General features: G+C 54.1%; 1 protein-coding gene across 4 annotated transcripts in view; it reads right to left on the reverse strand.

Moving 5' to 3' along the window:
- The window catches only part of NBEAL2 (neurobeachin like 2), a 197,528-nt gene that overhangs the window by 81,194 nt on the left and 93,597 nt on the right, over nt 1–22,737 (reverse strand). For all 4 annotated transcript variants that reach the window (XR_012644109.1, XM_074985256.1, XM_074985259.1 and 1 more), the window contains exons 4-6: nt 10,312–10,393; nt 8,470–8,594; nt 8,076–8,158 (exon numbers count right to left, since the gene is read on the reverse strand). Coding sequence is in view for 3 of the 4 variants with exons in the window: in XM_074985256.1 (XP_074841357.1) it covers nt 8,076–8,158; nt 8,470–8,594; nt 10,312–10,393 (290 nt within the window). In the remaining variant the exon portion in view is untranslated. The remainder of the gene's footprint in view (nt 1–8,075; nt 8,159–8,469; nt 8,595–10,311; nt 10,394–22,737) is intronic.

Consider the following 22,737-nt stretch of genomic DNA (forward strand, 5'->3'; position numbering starts at 1 on the left):
CTGCCTTGTCCGTATAGGCCGCGAGCTCCGGCAAAGAGGGGCTGGCTCTCACTGGGAGCATTTAGAGCACTGAGCGCCACGAGGCCTTGGCGTAGGCTGCCGCGCTGGGCGTGACCACGCTACACCTAACAAGTAGTCACTGAGGGCACGTTTCGGTCACCACTACATCTTCGGAGGTGGAGGAGGTCCTAGGAGGACAGAGTTTGTGCTGCTTCCGAGGCCCAGATTGGGGTCCCACTTCTAGTTTTGCCACTGAGTCACCATGTGGCCTCGGGCTAGACTGTCTGGGCCTCAGTTTCCCCAGCCGTAAGAGGAGGCTGGCACTCCTCTCCCTCGGCCCCTCATTCTTTGTGTACTCTGACAGCCTCTGCTCCACTCCTTGGCTACAGGGCACACACAGTTATTTAGGAATGACCCGAGCACACGGAGGGGACGGAGCCCACCCCCTGCAGGCAGGGAGAGGGGCTGTATCGGCTAATGCCTTCCCCAGACTGAAGCTGGGCTGCTGCCGGGGGGGACTGCCCCTGTGTCCCCCTGCCCTAGGGATGCCAGGCTCTGAAGGGGTGGGGAATTCTCTCCTCCCCCCCGGCATGCGACCCAGCCCAGAGCGTGGGGTCAGATGATTATGGGGGCGTGAGAAGCTGGGTGCTGCACCCCCATCCTCTGGCTGGGACGCGCAGGGTGAGATTGCAAAGCCACAGCTCAGCGGCAGGAAGCAGCCAGCCAGCCAGCCGCCGGTTTCTTCCAGATGGGGCCCAGGAAGCTCTGAACAGGTTTGTGATGCTACCGAGCTCCTCAGTGCTCACAGCAGGGGCTGCTAATGGCGGACTGGCCCGTGGCAAGGCCCAGAAGTGCTGGCTGCCAAGTCAGTGCAGGGAGCCTTCACTGCAGTCCCCTGCGCCCCTGGGAAACGGAGGGGAGCACCCTGCTGGCACGGCACTGGGGGAAGGGTGCCTCTGAGCTGAGGAGGTGGGGAGCAGCATGAACCGGGGGGAGCTCCCACACTTGCCAATAGAGTGAGGTCCCCCGATGACATGGGGTTGGGGGACATCCCCCCCTGCTAGCCTGGCACTGGCCCTAGGGTGTTGCGTTTCCGTCCCAGCCTGGGCACCCCAATAGGGCCCTGCTGTTCCAGGGCAGCCACCATCTCCATCTCTGGCCACAGGGTCTCCAGTCACCTCAATCAGCTCCCCCTTGTTGGGAGAGCCAGTGGAGAAGCCAGGAACTGATGAGGACAGGAGACTACCCCCTGCTCCTCAAGTCAGGGGACAGCCTGTCCCGCATGTCCCCAGCACCTGTCTGCAGCCAGCCCAGCAGTCCCCAGCCCAGCCAGCCCAGCAGTTTGCCTTTCCCTCCCGGCGAGGGGCACAGCGACTACAGTGGGGACGAGAACAGCAGCACAAGCCCCAATCTCTGGTCCTTGGAGCATGGCCAGTCCCAGCCCAGCTGCTCCCAGGGACCACTAAACCACTCCCAGCAGGCCTGCAGCAATGCACAAAACAGGGGCCAAACCCTCCAGCTCCCCGGAGGAGCTCTCTGACTGGAGACACGGGGTCTGGCTAAGGGGTTTCCCCTGGCGGAGTCGGTGCAAACTTACTTCACAACGCTCGCCTTGTGGGCAGCAAGCTTGTTTCAACGCTTGTTTCAACGCTCGCCTTGTGGGCAGCAAGCTGATGGGCTGCTAGCTCGCACCTCATCTCGCCTTCCCCCAACAACAGGGCCTCAGCACAGAAAGGTGAGACCAGAAGCCAGGTTTGTCACAACACAAGACTTCCTTGCCAGAAAGGTTACCTGCAGTGGTAGCATCAGAGGCCTTGTGGCTCAGGCAGCGGAGGGGGACTCGAGAGAACAAGCAACCCCATCTCTGCCACCGACTCATCTGTGCGCCCTTGGGTGGGTCGCTTAACCCTGAGCCACCGCTGTCCGGTAATGAGGTATGTTAGGTACGAGAATGTAGTTAATGTTGGTTGCGTTATCACTTCTGAGTGAAAGCAACAAGTCCGGTGGCATTTGATAGACTAACAGATTTATTGCAGCAAAAGCTTTCATGGGCAAAGGCCCACTTTGTCAGATGCGTCCCGAGTGAGTTACCATACACCCCAGATATCACCCAGCCAGGAGCCGAGGCCCATTACACAGAGTGCTGCACACACACTCGACAACAAGAGACTCAGACACGCCCCACAACCTTCGCACAGCAGCCTGTTTGCGCAACCCAACATTAAGCTTTGCAGAGTGTGTGGGGCATGTGCTACCGGGGGAACCACCACCAACCCCAGGGAGAAAGGGAACTGGTATAACAGATTGACTGAACATGCAACAGATGGACTGTGAGCACACCAACCAACGCAGATGCAAAGCACTAAGATTCGGGAGCAGGAAAGACCTCTTCTGTGAGCTGTCCCACGTGCTGTACCCAGAGCTTCCTTCACCAAGACACTCAGCTCTCACACCTTCCCCTGGCAACTTCCTGCCGGCCTCACTATGTGGATGATTGTCTGGTTAGAAACGCTCACTTGTTCACCTGGGTTACAAGCGCCACCCTGGGTGGGTAAGGCTGCAAGAACAGCGGTTTTCTGCTGTTTATTCACTGCATTTCACTGGCAAAGGGTTGGTCAGTTTCACTTCTGTTGCTGGTCAGTTTCACATTTTGAACCCCCTGTGTTACCCTCCCAAGCAAAGTGATTTGAGCAGGAAAGACATGGGTGAGGTTTAAATGGGTGGTTTCTTCAATAAAGCCCCTCCCGCCTGATAGAAACATCTCTTGACCCTCAGCATTAAACATTGCCAGTGACACGAGATTCTGCAGGCCATGCACATAGTTTGGGGAGTTGGTAACCGGACGCACCCATCTTGGCTTGCGCTTTCACTCAGAGGAGGTTGCAGGACTGACGGGTCACAGTCTAGGTTAATGTGGTGGTCTTACAGGGCTTGGTGTCAGGGTATGGTGCAGGAATCCTGGAGAGAAATTCTCCAGCCTGGGTTAGCAGGAGATCAGATTGCTGAGCCAGTGCTGGCCAGGGCTCCCTGGAACTTTTTGTATCCTTGGGTGGAAAAAGTTTTGTTAAACACACTGCCAACAGAAACACACGCTGCCGGCTGCGGGTGCTCTGCTAATCAGCTGGGCGGCACCTGACTCTCTCCTGGGAGGCTGTCCAAGCGGTCCTGGTCCTGGCTATAGCTTTGTATTACCAAACTTCGTCCTTCCTTAATACCATTTTTCAGGGGATTTCCAATGCTGGGGTTGTGAGATCATTTAGCGGCTGGAGAGCCATCTGTCTTAGATGGTAAACCCTGCATCTTGGCAGGGGGTTAGATTAGGTGACTCTGGCAGTCCCTACTAACTCCCTAGTTGTATGATTAAAAGCTGCTTTTTTTCAAAACCTACATTTGAGGCCAAATCTGAGCTGCCCATTCCATTTAAGGAGAGCAAGAAGCCTGCCTGAGATCTCTGAGTTCTTCATCACAGGTCTCAAAGCCCTGTGCTGGGAGACTAACTAGTACTGCCTGTTTTACAACTGAGAAAGCCAAGGCAGATGGGGACTCACTCCCCCAGCATCTGGGACAAAAACCCAGCTCCCCATGGGGGGCCCCAGGCAAGCCGCAGTCTGGGCACTGTGAAGTAGAAGAGCAGGGAAGAGAGAGGAGAGGCTGTCGGCAGCGTTCCCTCTAATTTTTTCCATCCAAGTGGGGAATAAATTTTGTGACTTCCACCAAGGCATGTGCAGAGGTGCACCGCCATAGAAACACATGCTGCCAGCTGTGGGTGCCTTCCAGAGAACCCTGGCTGTGTGGGCTGGCACCAGAAGGGAGGATGCCCAGGAGAGGGTGGGAGAAAAGAAGGAGATAGACTGGAGAAGATACCAGCTAGGACAGGCACGTGGTCAGAAGTCCAGGTGCCTGCATGGATACAAACACCAGCCACTGAAAACCCCTGAGGCCTCACAGCCCAGAAGCAGTTTCCCCCTCCAAGGAAATTCTTCCAAATAATTTCAGGAGAAGACTCAGGCAGAGATGCTTGTCCCCCAGCAGCGGTCACCATGCACAATGTGTGTGAGCGACCATCATCCAGGACTGCTGGATGCGTGGCTCGGGGCGGGGGGGGCTCCCTGGTGCACCCCGAACCTTTGTGGTAAGAGCTGGGGAGTTTAAATCTGGCGCGAAGGGCTCTGTGCTCGCAGGTGCGCCGTGCTCACGGCCTTGGCTCCCAATAGACACTGGCACAGCATGTGCTATGCGAGAAAGCAGCCCAGATGGAAAGGGCTTTTTTCCCCTAAAATAACCCAACGGGCTAAACGTGGGTGAGGGGATTTACACCGTGCAGTCAAACAAAAAGAAAAAAACTTCCCAGGTACTTTTAGGGGATTTTTCTGTTGTCATGTCTAGGAAGGGGTAACGAACTGGCTTCCCCAGCAGCCAAAGGCAAGTCCTTAAGCTATTAACTCCATCCACAACATTGCAGCCTGTTGTATGAAGGTCTTTGGCCTTGAGCCTCCGATCAGTCCCAACCAGGCTTAACTTTCTGCACCTGAGCAGCCCCCCAGCACAGTGGCACTAATTCTAGGGTGTCTGTAGTCTTAAGGAGGGGTCTCAAAGACAGACAGACAGACCCGGCATGCAGTGCCTGGCCGAGATTCCTGGAGTGGATACACTGCAGCGCTCCTGCAGCACGCAGTCTGAGATCCCTGAGGAAAAAATACATCTATTGCCCCCTGCGTGGAAGTCTCCAATACTCCAGGGCTGTGTGATCAATGGAAAAATGGAAAATGATGCACTGGGGCAACCAGTACTGTACACAGAGTCTCTGGCCTCCCAGCACTTGCTGGCGTGCAGAGAAAACCCATTCACCTGAGACGGAGGGAGCTGCACTGAGGGACTGGACTGTACCCTCAGCAAGTTTGCAGATGACAACTCTTGGGGGAGAGGTAGATTCGTTGGAGGGTAGAAAGAGAATACAGAGGGACCTGGATAAACTGGAGGACTGGGCCAAAAGAAATCTGATGCGGTTCAATAAGGAGAAGTGTAGAGTCCTGCACGCGGGGCGGAAGAATCCCAAGCATTGTTACAGGCTGGGGACCGACTGGCTAAGCAGCAGTACGATGGAAAGGGACCTAGGGGTTATGGTGGATGAAAGGCTGGATAGGAGTAAACAGTGTGCCCTTGTAGCCAAGAAGGCTAACGGCATACCGGGGTGCATTACGAGGAGCATTTCGAGCAGATCTAGAGAAGTGGTTGTTCCCCTCTATTCAGCACTGGTGAGGCCACATCTGGAATGTTGTGTCCAGTTTTGGGCCCCCCAGTAAAAAAAGGGTGTGGATTTGCTGGAGCAGGTTCAGCGGAGGGCAACAAAAATGATTAAGGGGCTGGCACACAAGACCTATGAGGCTAGGTTGAGGGATTTGGGCTTGTTTAGTTTACAGAAGAGAAGACTGAGGGGTGATTTAATAGCAGCCTTCAACTTCCTGAAGGGGAGCTCTAAAGAGGAGGGTGAGAAGCTGTTCTCAGTGGTGTCAGATGCCAGAACAAGGAGCAACGGTCTGACGTCACAGAGGGAGAGCAGTACGTTGGATATCAGAAAAAACTACTTCACCAGGAGGGTGGTGAAGCACTGGAATGTGTTACCTAGCGAGGTGGTGGACTCTCCATCCCTCGAGGTTTTTAAGTCCCGGTTTGACAAGGTCTGGCTGGGATGATTTAGTTGGGGTTGACCCTGGTTTAGGCAGGGGGCTGGACTCGATAACCTCCTGAGGTCCCTTCCAGCCCTAGGATTCTATGATTCTGTACACTCCAGCTAGCGACAGGGGTCATTAAAGATCTGACTAGCCACTGAGCAACGTGTGCAATCAAGCCACTTCAACAGACTCCCCTGCCTTCTTAAAGCGGCACTCACCTCCTCGCACTGATTTGTGCCTTGGGTCCCTGCCACTCTCTCTCCTGCACGAGGGCTCCGACTCAGACAGTAACCAGCATGGGGCAGGGACCCGGTCTGCATTCACTTGCGCCGTATAGGTTACGGCACTGCACACCTATTGCTAATCTTGAACCAGGCCACGATCAGAGCCCTGGGAGGTTTGCCTCTCACTAGTCATCCAGGTTACCCGGAGGCTGAGGAACTTCTGGCAGCTCTGCTGTTGTCCCATCCCCGCTGCCCCATCAGCTCCCTTCCAGCCCCTCCACGAAGCCGCCTCTTCTCCAGCTCCACACAGCAGCAGCAGCAGCCCCGCTGAAGGACAGAGATGCGGGGGGACGACTGGGGGTTTTTTTCCTCCCCCCTCAACCTGGTCTCCTGCGTGGCTGCTGCTTACAGAGAGAGCCGGAGGAGAGGCAGCTCGGTGGTGGGGCGGGTGGCAGTATGGTGACTGTCTGGTAAGCCGTTATCAGCTTCCTTTCACCTCTGGTCAGCCCCTGATTTTGCAGGGTGGCGCAACAGGCAAAGGCTCAGGGAAGCGGTGCAGGGAGTCCGGAGCAGCTCTGGAACTGAATGCCGAGCCCCCACGTCCAGGCCTTTCCCTGCAGAAGGCACCGGCATGGCCGCCTGACAGCCTATTCCCCCCTCAGAGCCCTTTCAAAGCCTGGCCCCTCGTGGCGGGTCTCAGTGCTGCCCAAGGGCGTTGCATTGTTGGTTCCACCCAGAACCATCGCCCCTGCCGGCTCCTTACAGTGCAGAGCTCCTTGGGAGGCCTGACACAAAAGTTACCGAGTCCATGAACACGGTGACCGCGAGAGCTCTGCATCCCCCACGGAAGGATACACCCCTGCTGGTCGGGAGAACCTCGCCGAGAAAGTGTCATGAGGCGATTCACCGCCCCATGGATGTGGGACAAACCGTTTCTAAGATTCCCCCCAGGCACCCGGCACGTTCAGCCCCCAAAGCCAGAGGAAAGCAAGGAGCATCTGCCGGGAGGATTTCTCCATGCGAGCCCAGAAAGAACAGGCCCAGAAGGGGCAGGAAGCAGCTTCAGTTGCTTGGAAAGCCACCAGAAATCCTTCCCGGTGTCCAAGCAAATCAGAACACGCCCCAGCTGCTCAACAGCTCACAGGACGGCACCGACACGCGGACCTGGCCAGTGCTGCTAAGAACGTGCTCAGTGCCCCACCAGAGGTGCAGCCATGTGCCACTTTCTCATTCATAGACAGCTTCAGCAGAGACAGCCTGCTCTGGGGGGCCAGCTCCTCTCTGGATGCCCAAGGAGAAGCCCTTCCCGCCTCCCCCAGAGCCAGGCACTACCCCAACCCCCTCCCCCTGCCGTGTGGCTCAGAGTCATAAAACACTCGATCAGGAAGGGACCTCAAGAGGTCCTCGAGTCCAGCCTCCTGCCTTCCAATCTCCAAGGCTGGTCAACTGGTACAGGCTGAACATCTCTAATCCGGCACTCTCTGAGCCAGCAACATCCATAACCTGGCACGATTTTAGTTAGCCGGACGACTGCGGATCAGGGGTGTGGCCACGTGTCCTGTGGTCCCAGAAAGTTTGTTTCCAGCCACCAGTTCTGGCTCTCAGTGTTCTGTGCTGTTCTTTAGCTGTAATTTACCCCTGAACGTCTCCCCAGAGCCCAGTAGGCAGGGGAAGTGTTGGCAATGTGCTCGGCAATACTGAGCTCCCGTGGTCTGGCAAATTCTCTCGTTAGCACCGGTCAGGTCCCACCGGTGCCGGATGAGAGAGGTTCAACCTGCACTTTTCACCAGGAATCCATTTGCTCCCCACATCCAGTTGAAACAACACACTAGGTCCCACCCCTCTGGTATACGGGCAGAAAGGGATTCTGGGAAACAGGCAAATACACCTTCCTGACGATCACTGTACTGCTGGGTCACAGTTGCCTTACACCTGGGAAGCTGGAGTGTGCTTTTTGGGTGCACACACTTAGCTCCTTTCAAGGCTACAGAGAGACCCCAGTTCCAGAGAGGGAGAAATCCAGGGCCATTGAAGACCCTCGAAGAGCTGGAAAAGTTAGGGTGACATTTCACTCCAGAGCTTGGGCAGGGAAGGACGAAGGCCCTCCTTGACCTGAGAGATAACAGACCTGGAGACAGATGAGCCTCCAACCAGGGGGAGTTGGCTGTTTGGCATTTACCTTGGAAGAAATCGCTGAACTCTAGAGGCAAAGCAGCTGGGGCGAACTTGTACTTGCTCTTCTCTTTCATGCTGACAATTTCCCTGGGAACACAGGAAATGCAGAGGGAAGTGAGCCAGGATGCCAGGCAGAGAGCAGCTCGCCGGTAGCAAGCCGGAGTTCAGGGCGGGGAAGGGGCTATTACTTGACCAAGGCATCAGAATGGTACAGTGTTGAGTCATTAGCTGGCTGTTGGTCACGCTGTGTGTTTGAAACAGGGAGTGAAATGCCTTGTGAGCTCTCACACCCCCACTCCCCCATGCCCCAGAGCAGCAGATCTGACCTCGCAGACTGGCCGAGCTGTGACCATCTGCCCGCACCACAGCAAAGGGAGAACACGCAGCCACCCGCTTACCCGCTCAGTTGCCTCCTCCACGTCTGGTAGGGGTCGAAGAGGCATTCGTAGAGGTGCAATGAATAGATGGTCACGGTCTCCAGCTGAGACCTGCTGGGCGCACACTGCTCCCGGGCGTTCTTTAGCTGCAAGGGCAGAGGAAACCTGGTTAATCTCTGGCATTTACCGAAAAACTCTTCACATGTCTCCTCCGCTAAATAATCTTCATTAACACTCCGAGACGCTGCTGAGAAGCGTCTTGAAGATGTGAAGTGCTATTGAAAGGCTGTATTATTACTCAGGCTAATTTCACTCATTTGAACATCAGCTCCTTCAGAGCAAGGGGAAGAGCGGGCGTTGGAGTCTGTCTCAGCTGTTCTCGAAGGTCACCTTAATATCACTATCTGTACTGCAGTAGCAGCTGGAGGTCACAGGCTGGGGGGGTCCGAGGGCCTTGGTGCACCCGGTGCTGTGTACATACACAAGTCACACACAGCCCCCACCCCACCCTGAAGACAGACCTCACAGTGGATTTTAACAAGAACTTCTGCGCGGCCTTGTTCAAAATCCAGGCCCCTCATAAGCAGACAGCACTGTTTTCAAGCTGCCTTCCTTCACCAGAAAGCAAAATAAACCAGGTACCTGGCCACCTCGTTCTCTCTTTCTGGGTCATATGTAAGGGTAGTTGGACCGGCTAGTGATAAGAACTTCTTTTAAGTCACGGTGGTCCCCCAAAAGAAGTCAGAACCCTAGAACACTAGAATTGGAAAGGATCTCGAGAGGGCATTAAGTCCAGTCCCCTGCCCTCGTGGCAGGACCAAGGACCGTCGAGGCCATCCCTGACAAATGTTTGTTAACCTGCTCTGAAATATCTCCAATGGAGACTTCACAACCTGCGCAGGCAACTTATGCCAGTGCTCAAGTATCCTGACCGTTAGATTTTCCTAATGTTTAACTTAAACCTCCCTTGCTGCAATTTAAGCCCATTCCTTCTTGTCCTAATCTCAGAGCTTGAGGAGAATAACTCTTCTCCCTCCCCCTGGCAGCACTCTTTCAGGTACTTGAAAGCTGTTGTGCCCTCTCTCAGTCTTCATTTTCTAAACTAAACCAGCCCAGTTATTTGTCTTTCCTCCTAGCTCGTGTTCCCCAGACCTTTAAATCACTTTTGTTGCCCTTCTCTGGGCCTTCTCCAATGTTCCCCAGATTTCCTGGAATGTGGCACCCAGAACGGGACACAATATTCCAGCTGAGGTCTGACCAGCGCAGAGTAGAGCGGAAGGATTATGTCTCAAGTCTCGCTTCCAACGCTCCTGTAAATGCGCCCCAGCACGATGGACATTTAACAGCTCACTCCAATACAGGGATTCCACTCAAGAGCCACATGTGATGGTACATGGGACCTTTTCTGGGCTGACTCTGTGTGCAGGGATCACAGTCACTGAATGCAGAACACACATGCAACATGTCACTGGGGGCTGGTACTTGCAGGATTCAGTGTCCTGGCTCCACTAGGACATGCCAGAGATGCACTTAACCCATAAGAAGGCCTTAGAAGGGAACTCTACCACCCAGGAGCCAGTAAAGTCCAAGTTCATAGATTCTAGGGCTGATAGGACCACTGATCAGCTAGTCTGACCTCCTGTAAAGCACAGGCCATGCGGACTCCTCGCACGCTGCTGGCTTCTGAATATCAACAGTCCACAGAGGCATTTCAGGTTGATTTCGGCTACAGCCCAATGCCAGACATAAGCGTTTACATGCCTACAGTGTGCAAATTCAGCTGCTGCATGTGGGGTTATCTAGAGGTTCTGTTGAACTGGGCACAGGGCTGGCACAAACATGAGCTAGGAAGCTGGTGCTTACCTTGGCTGTACATGCGACCAGCAGGCTGAGCACCTCGTGGATAAAAACTGGTGTCCTGTCGGCTTGGACGTTTTCTAAATTCCTGCAAGTGGGGGGTAAAAAAGAAAGAAAAGGGGAAGGATCAGAGATTCTTGCCATTGTTTTAGACCAGGGGTGAGCAAACCTTTTACGTCAGGCTTCTTTTCGTCCCTGCAATTAGCAAGCCCGCCCCCACCTGTCGAATGTAATCCGAACCGACAGACATTTTGGTTATGTTCATATGAAAAAAAATCCTGGCTGGGATGATTCAGTTGGGGCTAATCCTGCTTGAAGCAGGGGCTGGACTAGGTGACCTCCTGAGGTCCCTTCCAGTCCTAGGATTCTCTGATTCTGTGAATTAAAAACCCTCTCGGCATGTGTAAAATCGTAAGTTTGTAGAATGTAGAAGTGTTATTATTGGTACGGAAATGTGAATACACAGATATTAAAACAGTCACATATTTCAACATTTTTAATGAGATGGAGGAGGTGGACCCCCTGGGGGGGGGAAGAATTTTCATAAGTGGGGGGGGACACAGCACAATCTGCTGCTGGGTGTCAGGCTTTGCTGTGCTGTGTCCCCAACCCCCATGAAATTTCTTGCATACCCCTCACTTTGAGCACCCCTGCTTCGGGAAAGGCAGTGCAAAGGGGAAAGCTGCAAGGGGCACGCTTTGCAATAGACTGGCGGGGGTGCTGGGGGATCAGCTCAGTTTTATTGGGTTTTTAAGAGAATTAATCTAGCACCCTGCTAATGAGGGACGTCTCCATGGCTTCCCTTGTCTTGGGGCATCTTCTGTACAGCAGTCACATCATGGGGGTCTAAAAAAATAAAAAAGCCATCATCCTACCACCCCCAAAACTGTCGATTAACTTGCCTGGATGGGTCTTCTGCTGCAGCATAAAGGCAATTAAGCAGGAGGGCAGTGTGAAGAGCGGAAGAACCCCAGCCAACAGTAACGCTGACCCTGCTCTGACCAGCACTGGGGGAGAGGGCTTCCTGGATCCACTGGGAGTTAACTGCTAGAGCCAGGTAGTAACTGGGGCTGCTATTTCCATTCCTTGCAGGGAAGCTAATGGGGAAGAGGCTGGAGCAGTATCACCAAGGGCAGGGGCCTGCTCCAGGCTCACCTCAGAGAGGGCGCTTCAGCCTGGAGCAGCCCTCATCCACAGTGACCTGGCCCTGGAGCGCTGCAAGGCACGGGGTGCAGCGGAAAGGGGCTGGCGCGGCCCCCTCTGCCACCCCCATTTAATCGGTTAACTGGTTAACCTACATCCCTAATTCGTTCCTAAGAGGAGCAATCACCTCTAGCTCCGCAACGGGGAGGCATCGGAGAATCGCTGAGGCAGAACTAAGCTTGCCCCAAATGGAAGGGTAACTGAAGGCAGAACCAGTCCCAGGTCTGCAGCCATGGCCCCAGAAAGGTAATGGCAGCTTCCTGCCCAGCTCTCCTAAGCCAAAGGAGAGTCCCTGGGGGACTGCCGCCGAGGGAGGCGGTGAATGGCAGGAAAGGAAAGGCAGCCATGTTTGCCCACCCAGCAATGGGGCGGTGCGGAGCCCTTCTCAGCCAGGAGAACATCCCAATCCGGAGGCACGCAGAAGGCTTCCCTCAGGAAATTCATCTGGTCCCACGTGAACGTTGCCTACAAACAAGTGAACTCCCAAGGGCTGGGTCGGTAGAAGGTGCCCTCTGCCCGGAAGGCTTACCAGCCACCGCCCAGCAAGGCCGGCTTGGAGCTCACACGGAGCAGGTTCCCGTTACACCACTCTGCAAAGGGCCATCACAGGCCGCAAGGTTCGATCTCCCCTCCTCTGCCCCAAACCGCTTAGTCCAGCTCAGGCATCACAGAGAACCTGACTGGGCAAATGACACTTGAAATGCTCCAGACAGACCCAGGGGATGGGGTGCTCAAGACACACGCTAGACATGCACTGGCCGTCAAAGCTATTTTCTACCAGAAAAAAAAAAGCGAATAAGTGAATAAGTATCTGCTTTCTGTGGAAACCTGATGTGTGTGGACATATTGTTGCAGCGTCCCCTGAAACTGCAGTTCAGTTCCCTTTCCACCTCAGGCATTTTCTCTATGGGTCAGGCACCCTGCTTGGACTACATTTCCCATGATGCACAGGCTCTCCCCCTTGGTCAGAGGAGGTTATGTTGCTTCATGGGAGATGTAGTCCACCCAGGGAACCCACCCCATAGATGACAATAGGGGCATGAGTCACCCCAACATCATCTCCCATGAGGTACCGCGACACCTCTTCAAAATTAGTTCTTCGGGGTTTGGGCTAAAATTTCTAATTTTTGTCAAGAGAAGCTGGATTTTCTGCCAACAACTCCTTTCCCCCCTCAGCTTTGACCAAGATCTCTCTTCTTGGCAGGACCAGTCTCTCAACTGCGTCTGTTCATTCCAGTGGGCCCATCATGGCTCCATCTCCAGCTGCGTCCTGTGGGGGCAACAATGACCGAAGTGGGGCTAAACACTGAGGTTGGGGGACCTGGGAAACCTATGGAAAACATGAATTTTAGACCAAAAAGCCTGAATTCTGATATCATCACTGTCCACCTCCCTTGGTGCTGAGCTGGTGAAAATGCTGAGCATGACCCCACCTCATTCTGCTGCAGATTAGCCCTCTGGGCTGCAGAGGAAAGGTGTCAGGTGGGGGGGGGAAGGAAGATGAAGCTCAGAGGAGCGGAAGGAGTAGTTCAAGGGGTGGGAATGTCACAGAATCCCAGGGCTTGAAGGGACCTCAGGAGGTCATCTAGTCCAGCCCCCTGCTTCAAGCAGGATCAACCCCCAGTAAATTATCCCAGCCAGGACCTTGTCAAGCCAGGACTTAAAAACCTTGAGGGATGGAGAATCCACCACCTCGCTAGGCAACGCATTCCAATGCTTCACCACCCACCTGGGGAAGTAGTTTTTCCTAAAATCCAACCTACTCCTCTCCCTCTGTAACTTCAGACCATTGCTCCTTATTCTGCCATCTGACACCACTGAGAACAGTTCCCCTCCACGCTCTTTAGAGCTCCCCTTCAAGAAGTTGAAGGCTGCTATTAAATCACCCCTCAGTCTTCTCTTCTGTAAACTAAATAAGACCAAATCCCTCAGCCTCTCCTCATAGGTCATGTGCTCCAGACCCTTAATCATTTTCGTTACCCTCCGCTGAACTTGCTCCAGCAAATCCACATCCTTTTTATATGAGGGCCTTAAACTGGACACAATATTCCAGATGTGGCCTCACCAGTGCCGAATAGAGGGGAACGATAACTTCTCCAGATCTGCTCAAAACGCTTCTCCTAATGCACCCTATTAAGCCGTTAGCCTTCTTGTCTGTTAGGGCACAGTGTTTACTCATATCCAGCCTTTCATCCACCATAACCCCAGGTCCCTTTCTGCTGTACTTTTGCTTAACCAGTCAGTCCCCAGCCTATAACAATGCTTGGGATTCTTCTGTCCCAAGTACAGGACTCTACACTTCTCCTCGTTGAGCCCTGAACCCCAGGGCTGAGAGAGGGGACAAGAGCTGGTCAGCCCAGCCAGACAGCATGAACTTCACTGGTCTGCCCAAACCAGCCACAAAGCCTCACCCGCACAAGTCTATTATTCAGGGCCAGCTAGACTCCACCTTAAGTCGAGGCAGCGGACGTTCTGGGAGCGGAGCATGTTCATGGGAGAGAGATGAGTCCTTGCAAGAATTGGGAGGAGGCAGGTATTTCCTCACAAGCACACTTCAAAGGGACCCTCCAGAGCTCAGTTAAGAAAGACGGCAGCTGCCAAGCCTCCCAAGTCATCAGGTTGAATCTGAGCCCCTGGCACGGCGCTCCCCCAGGAACACCAGTCAATTATCAGCCCTTCCTTATCTCTAGCTGGCAGACTGCAGGCACCAGCCGACTGGAACACAGGAAGGGAGAGAAAACGACTTTCCAAAGCCCCCTTCCAAGAATATCCATGACTAACACGACTGGGCTGCAGGTGGGGCCGGGCAGAAAGGGGACAGGGTTGAACTTAACCCTTCAAAAGCCGTATTGATGCCAGAAGAGCAGACAGACGCCTTTGTGAGGGTTGGGGGGATGGATGGACTCCACAGACACCCCAGGTGCAGCCCTAAGGCTGGGGGCCCACCAGTTAGAGACGAAGAGCTAGGACAGCTGTGGGGAGAGCACGAAGAGCCACATTTTATTGATTTATTTTTGTGTCTCTATAACTGTCTCTAGAGCCATGGTACATCTCTCTCCATAGACGTACATACATACATACATACCTGCACAGAGTCACAATAATCAATATATTTATAGCTAGCTAGCTAAAAATAAATCTATAATATGTGGCTCAATGCCCTCCCTGCCTCCCCCAGAGCCAGGCACTACCCCAACCCCCTCCCCCTTCTCCAGAGCCAGGCAGGATGAGAACGAGCCCTCCCCCCCCGACCCTGACTCAATGCCGGTGACTCCCTGGAGCTCCCGCCATGCGTTTCTCCCTCCAAGCGCTGGGGTGCGCATGCAGAGCGGCGGAGGGCACTCCTGGTGCGCGGCTCCGAGCAGGAGCTGCATTTCTTGGCTCAAAGGGCCGCGGGTTGGCCACCCCTGCCCTCAGTCTTAGTTTGCACACCTGGAACAAAGCAGGGATTCCGCCAAGCTGAAGCCCAAGCAGAGAGAGCTCACCAGGTAGTGGCTGAGGTGCTCGGGGAGTGGCTGAGTTGATAAAGAATTGCAGGTCTCTAACTAAGCAGTAATTAGCTAAGCACGAATTAACGGGGGCGGGGTATGGAGGAAGAGGGGGAGAAACGACATTAGCCAGCCATGGGACAGGTGCAAGGAGGAAGGAATCTTTTAGAGGAACAATGGCCTTTGTGGTTAAGGCACAGGGCTGGGACTGCGGGAGAATGCAGACGGGTACGCCTCTGCCCAGGCGGCTGACACATCCTTCCGGCCACCTGACCGCTCTGGCTGATCAGCAACTGACAGGCCGTGGGCCCAAGCACCACAGGATGTGGTGCCCATGCAGGGCCGGATTGGAGCCAGCGCACTAGGTAAGCCAGGGGGCACCAGGAAAGCGCACGTGCACCTAGGCAGGTCCCTAGCTGGCTGCTGTAACAGATCCTGTCTCCTCACACTCCAAGTCCCTGATTCCAGGCCCCAGAGTCCAGCTCCACCCACTAGTCCTCATTGCGCCTGTCCCAGCCATGACACAGGACAGCAGATTTCCCGTGCAAACTTAAGCGTGGCACTAAAGTGCTGTGCCTCAGTTTCCCTTCTACAAAAATGGGGGAACTATTCCCTCCCTCCCATGCTGGTCTGTTCCATTGATACCACAGATGCGTCGGGGCAGAAGCTGCCGCTTACTAGACTCATACGCAGCACCGGGACCATGAGAGGATACAGAACAGTCACGTAGGGCGGGCTGGGGGTTGCAGGCGGGAACGACCGGCGGAGGAATCCGCTCGCACAGAAGGTTTTCTAGTGGAAGTTTGTACCGGGTGGCGGGAGAATTTCTCAGCCTGGATTCGCTGATCGTTTCACATTTGTCCATCATTTACAATTGCCAGGGAGCAGAAATGCAGACCAGTTACGAGAGGGGAAGAAGAGACCAAAACGAGCGCTGTTTCTTAAGGCAGGGGTGTGCAAAGTGGGGGGTGTGACTTTGGGGGGGAGGGGTGCAGCTTCTGCTGCCTCCCCTGTGGCCTCTGCCACTACCCTCGTCAAGGGAACACCCCGCCCGGGCGTTGGGCCATTCGGAATATTCAGAGGCCGAGTTGAGCGGCAGGGCCCCACGGCGTCAGCGTGGCCTGAGAGGTGGCGGAAGCTGAGGCTGGAGGACTGCCCAGCGCATGCATGGGGGCGCTCCCTTCCTGGGCTCCTCCTGGCTAATTGCAGGGCTGAAAGGCCGGGAGTGCTGAAAAGAGTTTGCTCCACCCGTCTTGGGGCATGTCCGTACTCTGAGCCAAAGGCACTCGAGCCAGCTTGAGGAGCCGGGCCCACGCCGGTACTGATTGGGCTGGGCTCTGGAACGCCGAGAACAGAAGCGTGGACTCTGGAGCAAGGTAGGAGGGGAGCCTGGCCCTTGGCCCTAGAAGGGGTGGGGCCAAGGGAAGAAGGGGCGTGGCCAAAGTTGGAAGGGGCAGGGCTTGGGGCAGTGAGCCCTGGGCCCCTCCCCACTCCCTCTGAGCTGCCCATGGAACGGCACGCAGCTCTCTGCGGCAGGGTTTCAAAAGAGCCCAGAGCTTCAGATGCGGTAAAATGCTGGGCCTGGAGGCAACTGCCCCCTTTGCCTCCAATGCAGCCTGTCAGTGGGCCTGAGCACAGGTGGCACAAGGGACTAGCTGCTCAACACCCCAGATGGGATCGTAATCAGAACAGCTGTTTGCGCACACTTGCGTTTCAGTGTGCTAACCCGATCGGAGCTGGCACAGGTATGGCTCTGAGCCATGACACCTCCTGCTCCTCGTGCTGATATGCTCTCCAAGAGCGGGCAGGCGCCAAGGTCAGCACTCATGCTCAGGGATAGTCACTATCTCTGAAGGACCCTCCATCCCCGGCTGGGGGAGAGATGCAAAGGCTGAAAGATCCCCTATTGGCGATGTTTATCTCTGGGGACGATCAGAAGCGAAGACGAGACAGAGAAGGGAAGTGACTGGGACACTAATTAATAATCCCCCCCCAAAGGCCATCTGTACCATTCAGAGCTTAAAAGTGCCTGCAATGTTCCCTTGTGTGGAAGAAATTTTATTGCGTGCGCCAAGGCATGTGTGGATGTACACCACTCACAGACATGCTGCCAGTCGTGGGCGCTTTCTAATCAGCTGGGCAGCACCTGAATCTTTCCTAGGTGGCCACCTGAGCTCTGAGCTTACGGAGAACACTGCCTATCAATACTCCACTACCACCATCTTTTCCCAGGCCGTCCTGGCTCCAGCACTGTGGACAGGGAGAAGTGAGAATCCACCACAGTGTCATTACTAGCTACTGAAAGGTGATCTAGGGGCTAGACAAGGGATAACGGGACCCATATGACCTGGGACCTAATCTCAGTTCTGCTGCCAACATGATGCAAGAGGCTTGCCTGCCTGATGCCTCAGTTTCCCCTCTAACAACAGGGCTGGTGCTAGGAATGATGAGGTAAAGCCAGTAGCTCAAACCTCCCTTGCAGACATGCATCCAATGCACAAGATTCTTAGCTTCTGTTCACCACCTGCCACTCAGTCTGGCAACCCCAGAGCATCCTGGCAAATCCCATCTGAGCCTCTCCCCGCCCCAGTGAGACGCTCAGGGCTGTCTTACAATTGCACCTGGGCTCGTTTTATTCTAGCTAGCTTGGAAAAAATAACAGTGAGAGCACCCCAGAGCAGGCATCATCCAAGACCAGGGCTCCAGGGCACTGGGTGCTATATGGACACACTGGCAGGTCGGGTGTCTGTCTCAAACAGGGCACCTTCCCAACAAACAAGGCAGCGTGCAGGAGGAAGGAGAGCCATTAACTCAGTACAGACAGGCCGCTAAGTCCCAGAGCAATTAACTGATTTCAGGCTCACAGGGGGAGTCCCTGGCAGAGCTTCATCCAGGGCGGCTTGCTCCACTTCCCCTTTTGTTGGCAAGCGAACACACCGTGCCCTCTAGCACCTGCCTGCCTCCCAGCCCGCTCCTTCTCACTGTGGGGAGCAGACAGAGAAAAGAGTGACTACACAAGCAGCTGCATCACCCTAGCAAAGGCTCCCAGAGCAGGGTGGAGCTAGGGATGTGAATGGTTAAACCATTAAGCCGTAACCCTCCCCTTGTGTGGATGAGGCTCATGAGTTAAGGGTCATCAGTAGGGGCTGGGGCAGACCCCAGTCAGAGGTGGGAAAAGTCCCCCCAAAGTTACTTGAGTAAAAGTACAGCTGCTTTAAGGGGGCATGTGCTTAAATACAAGTCACTGGTGTCCCTTTGGAAAACTACTTGAGTAAATATGTGCACACGTCACATCTTTATTGGACTCAAGTATCCAGAAGCGAAAGCACAGAATCCTAGAAACCTAGGGCTGGAAGGGACCTCAGGAGGTCATTGAGTCCAGGCCCCCTGCCTAAAGCAGGATCAACCCCAACTAAATGATCCCAGCCAGGGCTTTGTCAAGCCAGGACTTAAAAACCTCTAGGGATGGAGACTCCACCACCTCTCTAGGTAACACATTCCAGTGCTTCACCACCCTCCTGGTGAAGTAGTTTTTCCTAATATCTAAGCTACACCCCCCCTCTGTAATGTCAGGCCATTGTTCCTCGTTCTGCCATCTGCTACCACTGAGAACAGCCGCTCTCCAGCCTCTTTAGAGCCCCCTTTCAGGAAGTTGAAGGCTGCTATTAAATCGCCCCTCACTCTTCTCTCCTGCATGAAGGCCAGAGAAGGACTTAGGCAGGAGGAACCACACCGACTCGAAGCTCTCAGTAAGCGCTGGGGGATGCAGACGGCAAGGGAGCATGGGGAACTGCAGAGACTGTCCCTGAGCACAGCAGGCCATGGCATGATGTCAAGGGGCACTGGGAAGTAGGGAGGCTGGTTCCGCTCTCATGTCACACCAGGACAAACCCACCCACCCCCAGCAGCAGAGATCAGAGGAAGGCCCCAAGCTGGCTCAGCAGCCTGGAATGGCCCAGAACCATGGGCTTGGGCATGGCAGAGCCATGGAAAACCCCTCCTCTGGCCCCCGGCCACGTAGACAGCGCGGCAATATTCAGCACGGTCACGCCAGAGTTCAGCCTCTCAGGGAAGTGAAAGCTGGGGTGGGGGAATCATGGAGTGGGTAAACACACTGTATCCTGAGCCTTCGTTCCTGCCTAGTCATTCTCCTTCCTCCTCTCACCCTTCCCTGGCTCCCTACCCCATGTTCCCTCAGGCTCTGCTGCCCAAGCCTCTGGCTGCTACGAAACACCAGCAAGGGCCAGGCTTCCCAAAGACCGAGAGATAAGGCTGCCAAGAGCTCAACGACTGCCCCTTGGTGCTGAGAGACGTCCGGTAACCAGCCATCAGATTCTCTGGGACAGAGCCCCACTTTGCACGCACCTCGACCCCACCAGAACCGAGACAGGCTCTGCACTGGGCCCCACACCAGCCCTCTACCCCTTCAGAAGGTGGCGGGGCAGCCGGAAGATAAGCTCAAGGCTTCAGGTTGCCAAGGCTGGTAACCGTTGAAGGAACACGATGGTCTCACCACAGAATTATCAACGGAGCAGAAACCACCTGCTCGCAGAAAGGAGAAGGGGAGGCCCGGGATGAGGGCTGCCGACCACAGGCAGGAACCAGCCAGCGGCCTCAGTTCAGCTGAATCTGAAACTAGGCTTGAGGCAGACCATAACTGTACCCTGAAGCCAGCCTCCAGGGCCCCCGCCTCCCTCCCCAGGGAAACGCCAAGGCACTGTCACTTCCAAGCCCTTCCAGAGCCACTGCAGCGCAGCCAGGTCACTTCTGCCTCGGGGATCTGCTCCCTCAAGGCCAGAGGTCAACGGGCACATGCAGGCAGCCTGTGGTGGAAGCTCGGAGCCAGACTCAGGAGAGTAACTGGAGACTACCATGGAAAAAGAAAGTCCTGCTCATCCCGGGATGATCAGTCAAGGGTAACGGGGCCCCTCCATGGGCGTTTTAACAGCGCACACGGCCATTAGCCAGGGAATGTCATTGAAATCCACACTCTGGGGTCTGGGACACCGACGGAAGCCTCCAAAGCTTGTCCAAAGAGATGCAGCTGCTTCCAGGGCAGCAGAGGCGGGAAAGTCTCTTTTCCAAGCTTAAACCAGGGCTGCTGAAAGTGATGGTGGACGGGTTTCCATGGAAACAGAACTGGGGATAGCAACTGTACAACCAGCTGCTGTCATGCATACAGGCCCGCCCCACCCTCACATCGCTAAGGGAGAGGGCTCTGCCCCAGGTCTCCGACAGCCTGGCGGTGAGAAACAAGGTAGTGGAGGGCAGCGGGTTTGGGTGGGAGCTAAACGTGTTCACTCCTCATTCCACCATCAGGCCAAGTCTTTCTGCTTCCGCTCCCCTGATGCTGGGTTCCCCTCTGCCACTCCGATCCTTCTTCCCTGCTGAAACACTCCCATGCTCTCAGACTTACAGGCCACATCCTGTATGCTGAACAAAGCCAACAGACCTGTGCTGGGGACCTTTCACCCAGAGACCAAAATCAACGAGCATAGAATTGTGACGTTTCACCAAGAGGAAGCAACTTTCAATGGCACCGGGGCTTCTAAAAACACCCTCAAACTTCGTGGGTATGTCCCTGCCTGGAAAAACCCAAAGCCACACGTTCAGGCCAGACTAAATAACCCAGTGAAGAGTAGTACTTCTAAGGAAGAGTGTAAACATACAGCTGGAGAATGCCGGACAGTAATCAGGAAAGCGAAAGCACAATTGGAACTGCAGCTGGCAAGGGATGTGAAGAGTAACAAGAAGGGTTTCTACAGGTATGTGAACAATATGCAGGTTACCAGAGAAGGTGTGGGGCCATTGCTGGATGAGGGAGGTAACCTAGTGACAGATGATGCAGGAAAAGCTGAAGTACTCAATGCTTTTTTTGCCTTAGTCTTCACAGACAAAGTCAACTTCCATATGATGGTCCTAGATGATGCAGTATGGGAAGGTGGAGGGCAGCCATCTGTGGGGAAGGAACAAGTTCTGAGCTATCTCGAAAAGCTAGATGTGCACAGGTCCATGGGTCTGGATTTAATGCACCCCAGGGTACTGAAGGAATTGGCAGAGGTCATTGCTGAACCTTTGGCCATTATCCTTGAGGACTCTTGGAGATCAGGGGAGATACCGGATGACTGGGAGAAGGCAAACGTAGTGCCCATCTTTAAAAAAGAAAAGAAAAACATTCCAGGGAACTATATACCCGTCAGCCCTACCTCAATCCCTGGAAAAATAATGGAGGGAATCTTCAAGGATTCCATTTTGGAGCACTTGGAAGAAGGGAAAGTGATCAAAAGTAGCCAACATGGATTCACCAGGGGCAAGTCCTGCCTGACTAATCTGATTAGCTTCTATGACAAGGTAACAAGCTCTGTGGACATGGGGAAGTCAGTGGATGCGATATACCTTGACTTCAGCAAGGCTTTTGATATGGTCTCCCACAACATTCTTGTTCCTAAGTTAAGGAAATATGGATTGGATCCTTGGACTATAAGATGGATAGAAAGCTGGCTTGATGATCGGGCCCAACGGGTAGTTGTCAATGGCTCAATATCTGGATGGCGGTCTGTTTCAAGCGGAGTGCCACAAAGCTTGGTTCTGGGGCCAGTGTTATTCAACATCTTTATTAATGACCTGGATGAGTGACTGGATTGCACCCTCAGCAAGTTTGCGGATTACACAAAACTAGTGGGAGAGGTAGATACGTTGGAGGGTAGAGAGAGAATCAAGAGGGACCTGGATAAATTGGAGGAGTGGGCCAAAAGAAATCTGATGCGGTTCAACAAAGAGAAGCGTAGAGTCCTGCCCCTGCGGCACAAGAATCCCAAGCATTGTTACAGGCTGGGGACCGACTGGCTCAGTAGCAGTACAATGGAAAGGGACCTAGGGTTATGGTGGATGAAAGGCTGGATATAAGGAAACAGTGTGCCCTTGTAGCCAAGAAGGCTAATGGGATACGAGGGTGCATTTGGAGGAGCATTTTGAGCAGATCTAGAGAAGTAGTTATTCCTCTTTATTCGGCACTGGTGAGGCCACATCTGAAATATTGTGTCCAGTTTTGGGCCCCCCAGTATAAAAAAGGGTGTGGATGTGCTGGAACAGGTTCAGCAAAGGGCAACAAAAATGATTAAGGGTCTGGAACACAAGACCTATGAGGATAGGCTGAGGGATTTGGGCTTGTTTAGTTTACAGAAGAGAAGACTGAGAGGTGATTTAATAGCAGCCTTCAAATTCCTGAAGGGGAGCTCTAAAGAAGAGGGTGAGAAACTGTTCTCAGTGGTATCAGATGGCAGAACAAGGAGTCATGGTCTGAAGTTGAAGAGGGAAAGGTGTAGGTTAGATATCAGGAAAAACTACTTCACCAGGCGGGTGTTGAAGCATTGGAATGTGTTGCCTAGAGAGGTGGTGGATTCTCTGTCCCTTAAGATTTTTAAGTCCTGGCTGGACAAGGTCCTGGCTGGGATGACTTAGTGGGGGTTGATTCTACCTGAAGCAGGGGGCTGGACTAGATGACCTCCTGAGGTCCCTTCCAGCCCTGTGATTCTGTGAACTAACAAACGTGCTAGACAACCACAAATTGCACACGGTAACGACCTGAAGAACACGATAAGTTGAGGTCAATGGTACACTGACCTACAGGAAAAAGACACTTGACTATCATTAAGTGGAGGAAATACAAATAAGGAGGGAAGGAAATGTCCACTAATGAACATGTATCACACATCACGGCAGCACGACGTATTATAGAAGT

The sequence above is a fragment of the Carettochelys insculpta genome, chromosome 2 (assembly GCF_033958435.1).
Source record: "Carettochelys insculpta isolate YL-2023 chromosome 2, ASM3395843v1, whole genome shotgun sequence".
Classification (NCBI taxonomy): domain Eukaryota; kingdom Metazoa; phylum Chordata; order Testudines; family Carettochelyidae; genus Carettochelys; species Carettochelys insculpta.